Source organism: Gobio gobio (assembly GCF_949357685.1).
Source record: "Gobio gobio genome assembly, chromosome: 6".
Taxonomy (NCBI): domain Eukaryota; kingdom Metazoa; phylum Chordata; class Actinopteri; order Cypriniformes; family Gobionidae; genus Gobio; species Gobio gobio.
Genome location: NC_137102.1, coordinates 1,829,351 through 1,847,244, shown reverse-complemented (window position 1 = coordinate 1,847,244; position 17,894 = coordinate 1,829,351). Strand labels below are relative to the sequence as shown.

General features: G+C 42.2%; 1 protein-coding gene across 2 annotated transcripts; it reads right to left on the bottom strand.

Annotated features, from left to right (window-relative positions):
• Window positions 1–896: 896 nt before the first annotated feature.
• On the bottom strand, window positions 897–17,656 carry nmnat2 (nicotinamide nucleotide adenylyltransferase 2). Of its 2 annotated transcripts, none has more exons than XM_079818625.1 (11): window positions 17,411–17,656; window positions 9,147–9,235; window positions 8,610–8,677; window positions 8,378–8,456; window positions 8,182–8,299; window positions 8,030–8,110; window positions 6,977–7,021; window positions 6,497–6,573; window positions 3,895–3,996; window positions 3,739–3,806; window positions 897–1,531 (listed from the first exon to the last, which is right to left on the bottom strand). In XM_079818625.1, exons 1-11 carry the CDS (start codon window positions 17,493–17,495, stop codon window positions 1,429–1,431), a joined length of 915 nt encoding a protein of 304 aa, XP_079674751.1. In that variant the 5' UTR covers window positions 17,496–17,656; the 3' UTR covers window positions 897–1,428. The 2 variants fall into 2 exon arrangements, with proteins under 2 accessions (XP_079674751.1, XP_079674752.1); XM_079818626.1 differs by having other exon boundaries at window positions 8,227–8,299; window positions 17,411–17,623.
• Window positions 17,657–17,894: the final 238 nt, after the last annotated feature.

Here is a 17,894-nt window from a genome sequence, read left to right as displayed (position 1 = left end):
GTGTGTGTGTGTGTGTGTGTGTGTGTGATGGTAGGTTTAGGGGCAGGGGCAGTGTGTGTGTGTGTGTGTGTGTGTGTGTGTGTGTGTGTGTGTGTGTTTGTGTGATGGGCAGGTTTAGGGGTAGGGGCAGTGTGTGTGTGTGTGTGTGTGTGTGTGATGGGTAGGTTTAGGGGTAGGGGCAGTGTTTGTGTGTGTGTGTGTGTGTGTGTGTGTGTGTGTGTGTGTGTGTGTGTGTGTGTGTGTGTGTGTGTGTGTGTGTGTGATGGGCAGGTTTAGGGGCAGGGGCAGTGTGTGTGTGTGTGTGTGTGTGTGTGTGTGATGGGTAGGTTTAGGGGTAGGGGCAGTGTGTGTGTGTGTGTGTGTGTGTGTGTGATGGGTAGGTTTAGGGGTAGGGGCAGTGTGTGTGTGTGTGTGTGTGTGTGTGATGGGTAGGTTTAGGGGCAGTGTGTGTGTGTGTGTGTGTGTGTGTGTGTGTGTGATGGGTAGGTTTAGGGGTAGGGGCAGTGTGTGTGTGTGTGTGTGTGATGGGTAGGTTTAGGGGTAGGGGCAGTGTGTGTGTGTGTGTGTGTGTGTGTGTGTGTGTGTGTGTGTGTGTGTGTGTGTGTGTGTGTGTGTGTGTGTGTGATGGGTAGGTTTAGGGGTAGGGGCAGTGTGTGTGTGTGTGTGTGTGTGTGATGGGTAGGTTTAGGGGTAGGGGCAGTGTGTGTGTGTGTGTGTGTGTGTGTGTGTGTGATGGGTAGGTTTAGGGGTAGGGGCAGTGTGTGTGTGTGTGTGTGTGTGTGTGTGATGGGTAGGTTTAGGGGCAGTGTGTGTGTGTCATGCGTTGATGTCGAGGCAGTGATGGCTCCACTAAAGCATGTGAATGTCGGAGCTGTGAGAAGTAAAGGTGCACAAAAGCAGATGAAATCTCATTCTTTAATGTGCAACCAAATACTCCACGTATACATGAATGCACATTGAAGACCAAACATCAGGATATTACAGTAATGAGGCACTCCTGTACACACAGTCGACTGATGAGTAGAAAATGTAGAGCTGAGATGAGCAAAGCACAGTTTAATGCAAGCACTGCAACCACAGACGACTTTACACACTCATGCGCTGAAAGAAACCCTAGGCATGCAAATACAAGAACACAGAGTCAAATCAACAGCAGAGGCCGACATTAGAGCTATGGTTTCCAACTCTTCCGGTCATAGTGGCGGCGAGGCTCTCTCCTCTTCCTCCTATTGGGCCGCTAAGCCCACCCAGTCCCTAAAGCTGATTGGTGGAGCAGATCCCTCAGGCACAGTGCTGAACATCCCAATGAGACACGAGCAAGAGGCAGGACAGATGAAAGCTCCTCTACAGGGAAAGCAGTGGCAGCACAGGAGGATATACTGGAGATTACACACAGAGAGACAGACGGGGGGGCGGACGGGGAGGAGCCTATCCAGAGGCGTTGATGTAGAGCTGGCTCTGCAGGATGTAGTCGATGACCGGCTGGCTCAGGTACTCCACCACATGACCGTCTCCGTGCTGAAGAGCCAGTCTGGAGGAACACAAGCAGAGGGTTAAGGCCTCGTCACATGACTACGATGTACTAGAAACAGAAACGCTTCTCCTTCGCATGTTTCACCCACAGACGAGAGTGGAGTCAATACCACAGATATACACTCACCTAAAGGATTATTAGGAACACACACTAATACTGTGTTTGACCCCCTTTCGCCTTCAGAACTGCCTTAATTCTACGTGGCATTGATTCCACAAGCTGCTGAAAGCATTCTTTAGAAATGTTGGCCATATTGATAGGAGAGCATCTTGCAGTTGATGGAGATTTGTGGGATGCACATCCAGGGCACGAAGCTCCCGTTCCACCACATCCCAAAGATGCTCTATTGGGTTGAGATCTGGAGACTGTGGGGGCCATTTTAGTCCAGTGAACTCATTGTCATGTTCAAGAAACCAGTTTGAAATGATTGGAGCTTTGTGACGGTGCATTATCCTGCTGGAAGTAGCCATCAGAGGATGGGGACATGGTGCTCATAAAGGGATGGACATGGGCAGAAACAATGCTCAGTGGCATTTAAACCATGCCCAATTGGCACTAAGGGGCCTAAAGTGTGCCAAGAAAACATCCCCCACACCATTACACCACCACCACCAGCCTGCACAGTGGGAACAAGGCATGATGGATCCATGTTCTCATTCTGTTTACGCCAAATTCTGACTCTACCATCTGAATGTCTCAACAGAAATCCAGACTCATCAGACTAGACAACATTTTTCCAGTCTTCAACTGTCCAATTTTGGTGAGCTGGTGCAAATTGTCGCCTCTTTTTCCTCTTTGTAGTGGAGATGAGTGGTACCCGGTGGGGTCTTCTGCTGTTGTAGCCCATCCGCCTCAAGGTTGTGTGTGTTGTGGCTTCACAAATGCTTTGCTTTAGACCTCGGTTGTAACGAGTGGTTATTTCAGTCAAAGTTGCTCTTCTATCAGCTTGAATCAGTCGGCCCATTCTCCTCTGACCTCTAGCATCAACAAGGCATTTTCTCCCACAGGACTGCCGCATACTGGATGTTTTTCCCTTTTCACACCATTCTTTGTAAACCCTAGAAATGGTTGTGCGTGAAAATCCCAGTAACTGAGCAGATTGTGAAATACTCAGACCGGCCCGTCTGGCACCAACAACCATGCCACGCTCAAAATGGCTTAAATCACCTTTCTTTCCCATTCTGACATTCAGTGTGGAGTTCAGGAGATTGTCTTGACCAGGACCACACCCATAAATGCATTGAAGCAACTGCCATGTGATTGGTTGATTAGATCATTGCATTAATGAGAAATTGAACAGGTGTTCCTAATAATCCTTTAGGTGAGTGTACATAATAAAGGCTAGATGTCTCGTCTGCGCTGCTGGCCAATGGAGGTCGAAGTCCGCACCTGGCGGCCATCTTGTCACAGTCAGTTCGCTCACTCATTGTGTTTTAATGGTGCAAATACTTTTTAAATAACCATAACTTGCTCAATTTTCTACCGATTTTCAATTTTTGGTTTGTTATAAACGTCAGAGATGTAGTTATGACACTGTATACTTATGAATAATTATTCATAATTTGTTCAAGCATCCCTAACTATAGCCATGTTAATAACGTTTGTAAGAAACCAAACCATTTGTAAATCCGTCCAGATTTCAGCGAGATAAGAGTATTTGTGTTCAAATCACTCGCCTTACATCAGGAGCCCGCCAGAAAGCTGGCCCGTGATAAGATGGCCGCCGGTGATGATGTTAGAGACTCCGCCCTAAGACATCTAGCCTTCATTATGTATATCTATGGTCAATACGATCCCCGTTCATGTGGATCCACGAAAACGGTTAAAAACGCTGTGTTATGCATGTCAGGCCAGTAGTTGTCGCTGTGGCGAGGTGGACGAGCGAGAGACATGGGAGGAGCGAGCGGGAAAATATGTAACACTGAACATTTCCTAAAAATGCGTCCATTCAACCATGACGGGACGTGTCGGAGGGACTTTTATATTTATAGCGATTTTTAAAAACGATATCTTTATCTTATCGTTAATGATTGTTTACACCAAAAACTATATTAGCATCCACACCAGCAGACAATGCTTTATAGTTATAGGTGTGATGTGGACTCTGATATGTGTTATATTTAGAATGATTTTAAGAACTCTATCATGATCGTCCTCTCTGTGGACGGGCCGTTCCTGAAGGACAGATTAGACAGAACACACACCTGCTCTTGGTGGAACTGACGATGGACATGGGGTGGTCGATCTCATCCTTTATCACGATGATATTGTCCTGTGAGAGGAGAACCAGAGCTGTTTAAACATCATCACCACAGCAGATATGCTGGAACAGACCGCTTCACTCCCAGAGGAGCCAATACCTTATGCTTTCTGAGCACGGATGAATGGTTCATTATCCTTTCTGTATCGACTCCATCCCGAGGAACCACCACTATCCCAAAATCTCCCACAATCACTTCCATCTAGAAGAATATAATAATCAGATATTAGTCCAGTTTAACAACACATAAGTAGTGTCTTGAGAAATCACATGTTCCAGATACGAAACCAACGCCAATGGTAAGCACAATTGAGAATTTCATTACAAGTTACAAATTCAGTAAAATTTCATACAAATGACAGCGTGACATATTTCTGAGGCTTTAGAGTTGCTGGAGAGGGTTCGGGTAGAGTTCAGATGGAGTAGTGTGTCCCAAAGTGTGCCTACTCTTCTGCTACACACTCAAAAGTATGAATCTTTTCTTTACAAAAAGAGTAAGTACATATTTTAGGGCTTAGTTTAAGCGGTGGATTAGGACGCAGCAGCTGATTCAGGAATGGAACAAGTGACTTGAACAAGTGAATGGAACATTGATTCAGTTCAACATTGATTATGTGTCTGTGTATGTGTTTCGCTTCGTTCGAACTATTTTAGTGGTGGGGAAATAAAAGGAAAAAAAGTATTGTATAGGGTCACTAATGACCCGAGGTGAAAGTGAAAGTGAAAAGTACAGTGTAAGTATATTATTTTCTGCACAACAATCATTGAATCTTTGATGACTGAATAAGTGCTTTATTCCTCAAGGTGGCGATGTCTGATACACACTGATGAAGTGACATTTCACTCGTAGTCACCGCAGGCAGAAAACAAAAGAACAGGAAGAATCATCAGCAACACTTGAAACGGCTCAAATTTACTGAACACAGTCAGATATCACTGGCGCTGGATCTGGGGAAGAAGCTGTTACTGATTCTGAAGATGTAATAAACCTTCCAAGCTCAAAAAGGTAACAAAATATGCTTTATTTTATTCTTCTGTTGTAACTCTAACATCAGGAGAGTTTTATATTATCATGACAGGTGGAGTTCATCTGTGTTAGACAGAGATCCGGGTCACTAAGGACCTGAGAAGACTAAAGACACTAAAACTAACGCGGATATGATGTCATCAACAGGCCACGCCCTCACACGTCCCGGTTCCTCGGGTAAAAGAGCATCTCACCATTTACAAATAGTCAGAAACATTTGGGATATTGTAAGTAAAATATATAACACTGACCTAGTGGTGTTTGGATATTTTACTGAAAAATTTGTACATAGTGAGGGTTAAACAAAGCTATATCCATTGATTTAAAGTGATTTATATGAAAGCAAAGCTAGACATTGGACCTTTTTTCCAGAGGTAGACAGTAACTAAGTACATTTACTTAATACTGTACTTAAGTACACTTTTTGAGTATATGTACTTTACTTGAGTATTATTTTTTCAGGAAACTTGGACTTTAACTTTACTACATTTGAAAGACAAATATCGTACTTTTTACTCCACTACTTTTCTATCAAGATCCTCAAAGTCGCAAGTCGTTTCTGTAGCAGCTTTGAAAGTCAGTGGATGATTTTTGTCTTCTTTAAAAGTTTTTTTTTTTGTTGTTGTTGCAGACAGCCTATCAGCAATCACTCTTGTAAAGGGTCATGTGAAGTTTCCCAACATTTTTTGAACACTGATCAGTTTATAGAAAAATGGAAGAAGGAGGTTCCTCTGCGCAGTGTGTGCACCCATGGCCATACTTAGAAAGTAAGTTTCAGTTTTATGAAAAGATTAAAGATTCGTTTAGTTGGCATACACTGGATGCATGTCTCATAAAATGTTCAAAAATGTAAACGTCTGGGAGAAAGAGAATAGTAAACAGTTGGGAGAACATCGGATGTGTATCAGTGTATTGGATCCGTGCATTTGGCCTTGAAGTGACAGCAGCTTTGTGAAGAGCTTTGTAACTTTTATATGAGTATTTAAATTAGATAAGCTAGCATGTCGGATGACTGGCTTAAACCACCATGATGGCATAATGTGCATTTATACAACAATGCAACAATAATAAAATAATGCATTGACATAAAAAAATTAATTTACTTTTTACACTTAAGTACTTTTAAAAACAAATACTTCTGTACTTTTACTTAAGTACAAATCTGTTTTTAGAACTTTTACTAGCAAAGGAGTAATATTTGACTAGTAGTACTTTTACTTTTACTCAAGTAATACTGTAGAGTTGTGTACTAGTTTTCAGGTTACAGCTACACCAGTATATGGCGTCAAAACACTGTTTTAATGAGTCGTGAACTCAAGAACTGAACCGATACATTCCAAAATGTTGATTAATTCATGAACGAAACAAGTGTTTATGAGTGACTCACTGAATCATTCCCTCAATCCATTTGTTCAAAACACTGATTCACACTGTGTGTGTTGCTCAGAACCACACAAGGTTTGTTATGAGCAGCAAACAAAGCAAAACATTACACATCATTTAAGAGTTAAACAAAGCTCTATCACAATCGCAACCGCACCATTGTTCTGAATATAAACAAAGCTGCAACTACTTGAGACGGTGCTCACTCTTGCGTGCGTTATATTCCTTCATTTTAGAATAATATGTTTTTATATATACATGTTTGAGTAAGAAAGAAAGAATCATATCTTACATCACTTTCGTTCCACAAGCCGGGGATAGAGAACGACTCCAGGAGATCACTGCCACACAGGAGCAGGATACGCAACTCTGAACAAAACACACTCATAGTTACACACCACACCATAACAACACCATCACCGTTAACACACCATAACAACACACTATCACAGTCATGAGATGTAGTTCCTCCGCTGTGGGGTTAACACAACCACTCAAGATGAAAAAGAACAAGTCTCATTTCCCACGAGGAAGAATGAGGCAATACACGGCACACACACGTCTTCTTCACCACAGTATAGACATCACATTTAATGACTTGTATTATAGAACGATTTCTCCTGTTTGGTCTATTTCTCTGAGTTTGTCTTATTTGATGTAGTGATGTTCCTCTCCCTGGGCAAACTCTGTGTTTCCTGACGATGACTCAAAGTGACAAGCAAAGACTGATTTGAAAACCAAAAGCAAGGTGAGGAAAATCACATCGTCTCACCAATTTCCTCATAGCGCATTGCTGTACCAAGGTTGGCATTCTCATCTGTTCAGAGAAAAACACAAAGGCTTGAGGTCACAGGATTATTGATTCATTGAAGTCCCCACAGTCATGTCAAACTGATACACATCCTGTGAGGCGTGTGACTAATTCAATAATTACACAGAATGATGTGATTTCTGCATGAACCCAACCACAGACAGAGACACATCGCTGTGCTATAGATCATTTACACATATCGAGAGGGGTGGGCGTGGTCGCATTAGCGGATGTGCCTGACATCTCTCTCTTTTCAAACAGATTACATAAACATAAACATAAACATAAACACAGAATATTAGTTTTCGATTTGGTTTACATTGTTTAAAATTTCAGCGTTTCTTTAGACATATGTCTCATGTTTGTGAGACAAGAATTCACTAATCTAGAGTTCCTTTTCTGAAGACTATCTGAATGAACGTCTTTGACAGAGAGGCTGCAGATCGCGCATCATGTTTGATTTCTTTATTTTGCAAAAAGCAAAACGATTTGTTTTTATTGTGACTGTACACACACAAAAAAAGAAACTTAACAGTTTATAATGATGTATAAAAAACGAGTTATTTGAGTCTCTTTGGCACTGATAAGAAAAAAGCGAGTTGATCGCGCCGGCGCGGCGACCATCTTGAGAGGGTTACATGGGCACATTAAACTTACACAAGTAGTTCAGGGCAGATCATTTATTAAAAAATAACGCAATAACTAAATTAAAAACAAAAATTTATTAAATAAACCAGTGGTGCGTCTCACAGGTATATCTGTGGCAATGTATGGGTCAAAATTATCAATTTTTCTTTTATGCCAAAAATCATTAGGATATTAAGATCATGTTCCATGAAGATATTTGGTCAATGTTCATATCATAAATGTATTATTAGTAGTAATATGCATTGCTAAGGACTTCATTTGGACATCTTTAAAGGAGATTTTCTCAATATTTCAGATTCCAGATTTTCATTTATATTATGTATATGTGTTGTGCATTAAATTCTGGACATGAATATATCAACTTACCAACAAAGGTAAAACGATCCATGTGTGGGCGAACACAACAAATCTTCCCAAGGCTTTCGCTCATCTTTCCCCAAAGCTTAACTGGAGAAAAGGAGACATCATGAAAGACCCGTTCTCCAGAACACCAAACATACCAAGCAAGGCTCACTTACTGGCCACAGACGACTTAGCTGTGTTTTGGTAAATAGGAGACGTGCCATTTTGGGGCTGGCCAATCACAGGGGTTGTGGAGGGTGTGTTCACATTGGACAGAATGCATCCCGTGACTCTCTGCAGAGGAACAGCTCAGTTTATCCCTTCAAGATGGAGTACAAATCGTACAGCATTCAGAACTGAACTGGGACTAACCTTCATTAGGTCTCGGTGGTGCTCCAGAACGCTGCAGGTGGTCTGCCATGTGTCCTGGTAGCTCTCCCAAGGATCCACTCTGCAAAACACCATCCATCCATCCAACATTTGATGTCCATTCTGAAATACTATATAAGCTATCCAGCATCAATATAGCTAAAGGATGCTGCAGTACATAGCATTCTTGTTATGAGGGTGTTGCCGAGCTCCATTCTGAATGATTGACACTTACCTGATCCAATCAGACGACTGAACTGCCAACTGACACATGGTGAGGCGATGTCTGCTCGAGACAAGGCCCTAGAAAAGCAGAAGAAACCAAAACAAAGAAAAGTGAGTGCTTTAGCATCCGTCTACCAGTGAAGAGAATATCTGTGAAGAGTACAGAAGGGAAACCTGTTTGATCAACATAAAAGACGTTATTCGAACATTTGCCTTTTTTAGATCAAATGATTCCTCCACACGTTATGCCTCTCCCAACACAACACAATGACTGAATCCTGCTTTCTAAAGCATTTATTATTCATATTTTGATGCTAAGAGAGAAGAAAACTAGGCCAAAGTTCTTTTTAATTCCATTTCTGATGATTCGTATGAATAAAACCTTAACTAGAGACATGTAGTTTTGTTAATGCAAGTAACTCAATATCTCCTATAACTTAACCTGGTCTGAGTATCAACATGATTTTCTGCAATAATAATGTTCCGCTCCTGTGATATTGCACAAATATTCAACACTAAAACGACTGTAGAAATCAGATTCTCTTACCGGTTTGCCATAGGAATCGTGTACAGGTGAGATGATCCCCCCGATCACAATGAAGCGTCCAGTCTTGTGTAGGTACTCTCTGGCTTTCTCTGCAAATCAAACAAGCTTAGCTCATTACCTCAAGGTCATCATTAGTCTTCTGTAACTCACCATGCCATGTTATAAAGGTACACGTTACTGGCATTGATTGTCTCATGAAGTACCTTCAACGTCAGTGGAACCGTTCCATTGCACAAAAGGTTCTTTAAAGTGGAAAAAAGTTCTTTAGATTATTAAAATGTTCTTCACACTAAGAAAAAATGGTTTATGAACTGCTCACTGAAGGTTCAAAAACCTTTATTTTGAAGAGTGTAGCTTCCTAGAGTTAGCTGTCATTTCACCATCTCAGTTAACTATAGACCTGATATAGTCTGGGTTAACTATAGACCTGAAATAGTCTGGGTTAACTATAGACCTGATATAGTCTGGGTTAACTATAGACCTGATATAGTCTGGGTTAACTATAGACCTGATATAGTCTGCGTTAACTATAGACCTGATATAGTCTAGGTTAACTATATACCTGATATAGTCTGGGTTAACTATAGACCTGATATAGTCTAGGTTAACTATAGACCTGATATAGTCTGGGTTAACTATAGACCTGATATAGTCTGGGTTAACTATAGACCTGATATAGTCTGGGTTAACTATAGACCTGATATAGTCTGGGTTAACTATAGACCTGAGATAGTCTGGGTTAACTATAGACCTGATATAGTCTAGGTTAACTATATACCTGATATAGTCTGGGTTAACTATATACCTGATATAGTCTGGGTTAACTATATACCTGATATAGTCTGGGTTAACTATAGACCTGAGATAGTCTGGGTTAACTATAGACCTGATATAGTCTAGGTTAACTATATACTTGATATAGTCTGGGTTAACTATAGACCTGATATAGTCTGGGTTAACTATAGACCTGAGATAGTCTGGGTTAACTATAGACCTGATATAGTCTGGGTTAACTATATACCTGATATAGTCTAGGTTAACTATAGACCTGATATAGTCTGGGTTAACTATAGACCTGATATAGTCTGGGTTAACTATAGACCTGAGATAGTCTGGGTTAACTATAGACCTGATATAGTCTAGGTTAACTATATACCTGATATAGTCTGGGTTAACTATAGACCTGATATAGTCTGGGTTAACTATAGACCTGAGATAATCTGGGTTAACTATAGACCTGATATAGTCTAGGTTAACTATATACCTGATATAGTCTGGGTTAACTATAGACCTGATATAGTCTGGGTTAACTATAGACCTGAGATAGTCTGGGTTAACTATAGACCTGATATAGTCTGGGTTAACTATAGACCTGATATAGTCTGGGTTAACTATAGACCTGAGATAATCTGGGTTAACTATAGACCTGATATAGTCTAGGTTAACTATATACCTGATATAGTCTGGGTTAACTATAGACCTGATATAGTCTGGGTTAACTATAGACCTGAGATAGTCTGGGTTAACTATAGACCTGATATAGTCTGGGTTAACTATAGACCTGATATAGTCTGGGTTAACTATAGACCTGATATAGTCTGCGTTAACTATAGACCTGAGATAGTCTGGGTTAACTATAGACCTGATATAGTCTGGGTTAACTATAGACCTGATATAGTCTGGGTTAACTATATACCTGATATAGTCTGGGTTAACTATAGACCTGATATAGTCTGGGTTAACTATAGACCTGATATAGTCTGGGTTAACTATAGACCTGATATAGTCTGGGTTAACTATAGACCTGATATAGTCTAGGTTAACTATATACCTGATATAGTCTGGGTTAACTATAGACCTGATATAGTCTGGGTTAACTATAGACCTGATATAGTCTGGGTTAACTATAGACCTGATATAGTCTAGGTTAACTATATACCTGATATAGTCTGGGTTAACTATAGACCTGATATAGTCTGGGTTAACTATAGACCTGAGATAGTCTGGGTTAACTATAGACCTGATATAGTCTGGGTTAACTATAGACCTGATATAGTCTGGGTTAACTATAGACCTGAGATAATCTGGGTTAACTATAGACCTGATATAGTCTAGGTTAACTATATACCTGATATAGTCTGGGTTAACTATAGACCTGATATAGTCTGGGTTAACTATAGACCTGAGATAGTCTGGGTTAACTATAGACCTGATATAGTCTGGGTTAACTATAGACCTGATATAGTCTGGGTTAACTATAGACCTGATATAGTCTGCGTTAACTATAGACCTGATATAGTCCGGCTATGAGTAACCCACGTATACACAAAATAACCTTGAGTTTGGTTACATGTCGTTTTGCCAAAATATCTTGCGAGATGTGTTATATTCCATGATGACAGATCCACAGCTCTTGCCTACAGATCCACAGCTCTTGCCTACAGATCCACAGCTCTTGCTTACAGATCCACAGCTCTTGCCTACAGATCCACAGCTCTTGCCTACAGATCCACAGCTCTTGCTTACAGATCCACAGCTCTTGCCTACAGATCCACAGCTCTTGCCTACAGATCCACAGCTCTTGCTTACAGATCCACAGCTCTTGCTTACAGATCCACAGCTCTTGCTTACAGATCCACAGCTCTTGCTTACAGATCCACAGCTCTTGCTTACAGATCCACAGCTCTTGCCTACAGATACACAGCTCTTGCCTACAGATCCACAGCTCTTGCCTACAGATCCACAGCTCTTGCCTACAGATCCACAGCTCTTGCCTACAGATCCACAGCTCTTGCCTACAGATCCACAGCTCTTGCCTACAGATCCACAGCTCTTGCCTACAGATACACAGCTCTTGCTTACAGATCCACAGCTCTTGCTTACAGATCCACAGCTCTTGCCTACAGATACACAGCTCTTGCTTACAGATCCACAGCTCTTGCTTACAGATCCACAGCTCTTGCCTACAGATCCACAGCTCTTGCCTACAGATCCACAGCTCTTGCCTACAGATCCACAGCTCTTGCTTACAGATCCACAGCTCTTGCTTACAGATCCACAGCTCTTGCCTACAGATCCACAGCTCTTGCCTACAGATCCACAGCTCTTGCTTACAGATCCACAGCTCTTGCCTACAGATCCACAGCTCTTGCCTACAGATCCACAGCTCTTGCTTACAGATCCACAGCTCTTGCCTACATATCCACAGCTCTTGCCTACAGATCCACAGCTCTTGCCTACAGATCCACAGCTCTTGCTTACAGATCCACAGCTCTTGCTTACAGATCCACAGCTCTTGCCTACAGATCCACAGCTCTTGCCTACAGATCCACAGCTCTTGCTTACAGATCCACAGCTCTTGCCTACAGATCCACAGCTCTTGCCTACAGATCCACAGCTCTTGCCTACAGATCCACAGCTCTTGCCTACAGATCCACAGCTCTTGCCTACAGATCCACAGCTCTTGCCTACAGATCCACAGCTCTTGCCTACAGATCCACAGCTCTTGCTTACAGATCCACAGCTCTTGCCTACAGATCCACAGCTCTTGCCTACAGATCCACAGCTCTTGCCTACAGATCCACAGCTCTTGCCTACAGATCCACAGCTCTTGCCTACAGATCCACAGCTCTTGCCTACAGATCCACAGCTCTTGCTTACAGATCCACAGCTCTTGCCTACAGATCCACAGCTCTTGCTTACAGATCCACAGCTCTTGCCTACAGATCCACAGCTCTTGCCTACAGATCCACAGCTCTTGCTTACAGATCCACAGCTCTTGCCTACAGATCCACAGCTCTTGCTTACAGATCCACAGCTCTTGCCTACAGATCCACAGCTCTTGCCTACAGATCCACAGCTCTTGCTTACAGATCCACAGCTCTTGCTTACAGATCCACAGCTCTTGCCTACAGATCCACAGCTCTTGCCTACAGATCCACAGCTCTTGCCTACAGATCCACAGCTCTTGCTTACAGATCCACAGCTCTTGCCTACAGATACACAGCTCTTGCCTACAGATCCACAGCTCTTGCCTACAGATCCACAGCTCTTGCCTACAGATCCACAGCTCTTGCCTACAGATCCACAGCTCTTGCCTACAGATCCACAGCTCTTGCCTACAGATCCACAGCTCTTGCCTACAGATCCACAGCTCTTGCCTACAGATCCACAGCTCTTGCCTACAGATCCACAGCTCTTGCCTACAGATCCACAGCTCTTGCCTACAGATCCACAGCTCTTGCTTACAGATCCACAGCTCTTGCTTACAGATCCACAGCTCTTGCCTACAGATCCACAGCTCTTGCCTACAGATCCACAGCTCTTGCTTACAGATCCACAGCTCTTGCTTACAGATCCACAGCTCTTGCCTACAGATCCACAGCTCTTGCCTACAGATCCACAGCTCTTGCCTACAGATCCACAGCTCTTGCCTACAGATCCACAGCTCTTGCTTACAGATCCACAGCTCTTGCTTACAGATCCACAGCTCTTGCCTACAGATCCACAGCTCTTGCCTACAGATCCACAGCTCTTGCTTACAGATCCACAGCTCTTGCCTACAGATCCACAGCTCTTGCCTACAGATCCACAGCTCTTGCCTACAGATCCACAGCTCTTGCCTACAGATCCACAGCTCTTGCCTACAGATCCACAGCTCTTGCCTACAGATCCACAGCTCTTGCCTACAGATACACCCCACAGAAGCCCTGGCTCGGCAGGCACGAGAAATCCCTTTCCAGAACATTTTCATTCACTGTTCCCAGCTGGTGGAACAATCTCCCCACCTCCGTCCGAAATGCAGAATCGCTGACAACATTCAAACGACATCAATGTAAAATGCGAAGACAGCCCGTCTGTTTGAACTCTGATGACTGATATCTGATTTCTCTCACGATGCTTCATCTGTCTAATATAACCTCACGCCCACAGCTCCATCAAAACATTGACAGAAGTGAGAAACAAGATCTCCTGCAGGGGAATATGAGGCAGACGACATCTCAACAAACATCCTCTGTATCTCTAGTGTGCAAAAGAAGCGACAAAGAAAGGAAAAACAGCAGAGCGGAAAACAACATATTCAATACTTAGAGAAATGCTAGGATTTAAAGATGAGTATTTGAATGGCTTCAGATATGTAAGCAGTTCAGCATAGCCTGTGTGATACAACCGCTCAGAATGAGCCATGAACCCATTTTTATTTCTGTACCTCAATATATGCGAAGGCACGCAGTAGAGCTTCAGAATTAGGTCACGGACACACAGATGCTTCAGGGGAAACAGCAGAACTCTATTGATCAAACTACAGGCTCTGAGAAACACAGCTGCAGTAATGGATTAGGGAAAGTACAAGCTCCGAAGGTTTTTTCCCTGTGTGTTTATTGGAGATGGACAAGCTGATGGAAGAAATCTCTCTCTCTCTGAGTGTCTCTTCCTTTCCCAGCACTCTTAGTCAAGTTCCTGTCACATATTATATATAATTGCATATTTTCAGTGCTTTATCCCTCTTTTGAGATTGATGAAACTTTCTTTTAAAATGCTAATTTGTTTAAGATGTTCGTCTGACCCAATCAAACCTGAAGGCAAATATTATTGACGGTTTATTATGAAATAGGCATGCATTTTCAAACAGATTCTTAATATCTTCCAATATTCTGTCATTAGAAAACACAATAAAACAAATCAAAATAAACACAGAAAGCCTTAACATGATGCATTTATTCATGTGGTACACCTGGGGTCCCGAAGCATTGGTCATGTGTAATAGTTTTATGGAGGATATCTGATCAAGCTGAAATAGTGTTCGAAGTGTGCTCGAGGTCATGAAGTATAAAGTGTTTAAGGCCCAAGGGTCCATTGATTGTTCATTTTGATGTTTTTTCTTCTTTATGCGGGCTCCCTGAAACGGGTCTGAGTTTTGGTTTTGATTAGTTTGGGTTATAGCAGTGATATTCTCCCTCATGCTTGCCTCTCTATTGTGAGTTATGATGGTTATTGGACAGGTTTTCATGCTGGGACTCATGATCTGTTCAACTTTCAAACACATTTTCTTTATAAGATGGCTAAAGTGTAAGACATTCATCCCAATATTTAATTGAAAGCTTATGTATTCTTTTAAAGTAAAATGCAATGACAATCTGCAGTGATACATTTATCACACTTTCAACCACTTTGGACTCAAAGGGGTCATGAACTGGCTTTTTTTATTTGTTATACTGTTGTCTGAGGTCAACTTATGACGTCCGTGTGGTTTTTACATTCAGAAACATCATCATTAATAATAATAGGCTGTTTTCTGCCCTGGTTTTGAGGCTCTCTGAAAAATGCTGGGTTTTGATGGGCGTGTCACACTGAAGACTTGGAAGTAAACGCCCACGGCTAGGATTGGATAAGATTTGCATATTTAATGAGCTTCAGCTCCTCTCAGTACATGTGGGAACGCTCACAGGGCTCGCATAATATCTTTATCAGACAAACACAAAGATTCATCTCTCATCACCCGCCATTGATTGGAATGTTATTTTTGTATTACTTGGCTGGCCCAATCATCAGTGAATATAACCGCGAACCGTACACACACACACACACGTGTGCGAGCAAGAAAGGAATGTTATTTCACTATTAAAGATAGCCCGTCAGCAGGCCGTTGATAGCCCGTCTGAAACATACATCGCCCCGGGACGTTGGGCTTTGTGAGCTGGCGAGTCCAAGTCTGATCCCGAATGAACCAATAACAGCTTCTCCAGCCTGTGAGCGCGTGCTGAGGTGTGTAATCAACAGATATCAAACCATCTGTAACAGCGCAACACTAACACATGCAAACACATGTTTTACTCACATAAGTGTGTTGCAGCATTCCTGTGGGATCCAGAAGCACAGCGTTGTGTTTTAATCTCAATATGTCTGCAGATCCAGTCTCCACCTGTGTCTTGTTTACAAATGAATCCGCGGTTAAATGAAGCGAACAAACGCGCAGTGTCTTACACACGTGAGCTGGAACTGCATGTTTTATTGCTCAACCTGTTTAGCTCCACGAGTCGGTGGGCGGGGCTAGAGGCGGAGCTTCTGCATTCTGTGACATCAGTGGTCGACATATTCTGAGATCTCTCGTTTTCTGGGTCTGGTGTCTATAAAAGCTTCTCTTTGACTAACAAGGACGTTTTCAGCTCTGAGGCTTACAGGATATTCTTATATCTCCATGAACTTATATATATCAAAGGCTCAAAGGAAAGTTTCATTCATCACCCCTTTAATATGAATCAAGAAGTAAGTCAATTTGAAACTCTAAAAAAACTCAAGTAGGCATGACAACACAAACAAATTGACCCACTTTATATTAGGTGTCTAAACTACTGTGCACTAACATTTAAATTAATCATTTGATCTTATGCACTTAGTGTGTACATACATGTTTTTACATTGTACTTACATTTTAATAATTACCTGCATGTGATTACATAGTAATTAATTAGTTATATTTATAAACCCAACCCTTAAACTTACTCACACCACCACACCTGTACATAATTCATTTTTGCAATACATTATGACCCCTGGAGCTCAACAGCAGTCCTGCGTCTCACGGGTATATCTGTGGCATTGTATGGGTCAAAATGATCCATTTTTCTTTTATGCCAAAAATCATGAGGATATTAAGATCATGTTCCATGAAGATATTTGGTCAATGTTCATATCATAAATGTATTATTAGTAGTAATATGCATTGCTAAGGACTTCATTTGGACAACTTTAAAGGAGATTTTCTCAATATTTAGATGTTTTTGCACCCTCAGATGTTCAAATATTGTCCTATCCTAACAAACCATACATCAGTGGAGAGATGATTTATTCAGTTTTTTAGTCATTACCTGTATGTACAGTAGATCGCTATTCCTTTTCTATATGCGCTCTAGCATGCAGCAGAACTGATTAATAACACTTGTTTAAATGTCATAAATCATAGTTCTATAATGCTTGCGTCCTCAGAACAGTGGAGATGTGTGTGTGTGTGTGTGTGTGTGTGTGTGTGTGTGTGTGTGTGTGTGTGTGTGTGTGTGTGTGTGTGTGTGTGTGTGTGTGTGTGTGTGTGTGTGTTGATCTGATCTGAGGCCTGATTTCAGCACTTCGCCTCGGACAGCGACGGCACGCATTCACTACAGGCACGTCTGATGCTCGAGCAGTGTGTGAATCATCTCATACACACCCTCACACACACTCACACAGCAGATTTAAACACCTCCCTCAACCACAGGCGAAGCACTTACCGAACATATGAATGTGTCCCTTCGTGATGGGGTTGAAGCTTCCACACGACAGCAGAATGACATGTGTTTTGGTGCTCTCCGTCATGGTGTTCGTGGATCTGTCGCTCGTTCACATCAGGCGCGGGTCTTACGGCCTTTTGTTGTGTTGTGCGACCGCAGAGAGGCGAGGTTCATCGGCTGCGGCAGCGCGAGAGGAGCGCGTCACTGCGATCTGCGCACTTAAAGGGACATGCGCGCTCTCGAGGCATCCAAACACGTCTCCTTAAAGGGTCAGCTCACCCAGAAATGTAAATTCGGTCATGAATTCCTCTCCCAAACCCATAAGACTTACACAAGAGCTCTAGTAACTGACACAGAGAGTGCTCCATCAGGACTTTAGCTGTATTGGTGTTGTTGTGTTTTGATGCTGAATGTTGAAGTGTGTGTGTGTGTGTGTGTGTGTGTGTGTGTGTGTGTGTGTGTGTGTGTGTGTGTGTGTGTGTGT

Coding starts and splice junctions, on each gene's coding strand:
- nmnat2 (XM_079818625.1), bottom strand. CDS start 17,495: ATGACGGAGAGCACCAAAACACATGTCATTCTGCTGTCGTGTGGAAGC. Junction 8,111..8,181: donor AGCTAAGTCGTCTGTGGCCA/GTAAGTGAGCCT, acceptor CCTTTTCTCCAG/TTAAGCTTTGGGGAAAGATG. Junction 3,997..6,496: donor GCTTGTGGAACGAAAGTGAT/GTAAGATATGAT, acceptor ATATTCTTCTAG/ATGGAAGTGATTGTGGGAGA.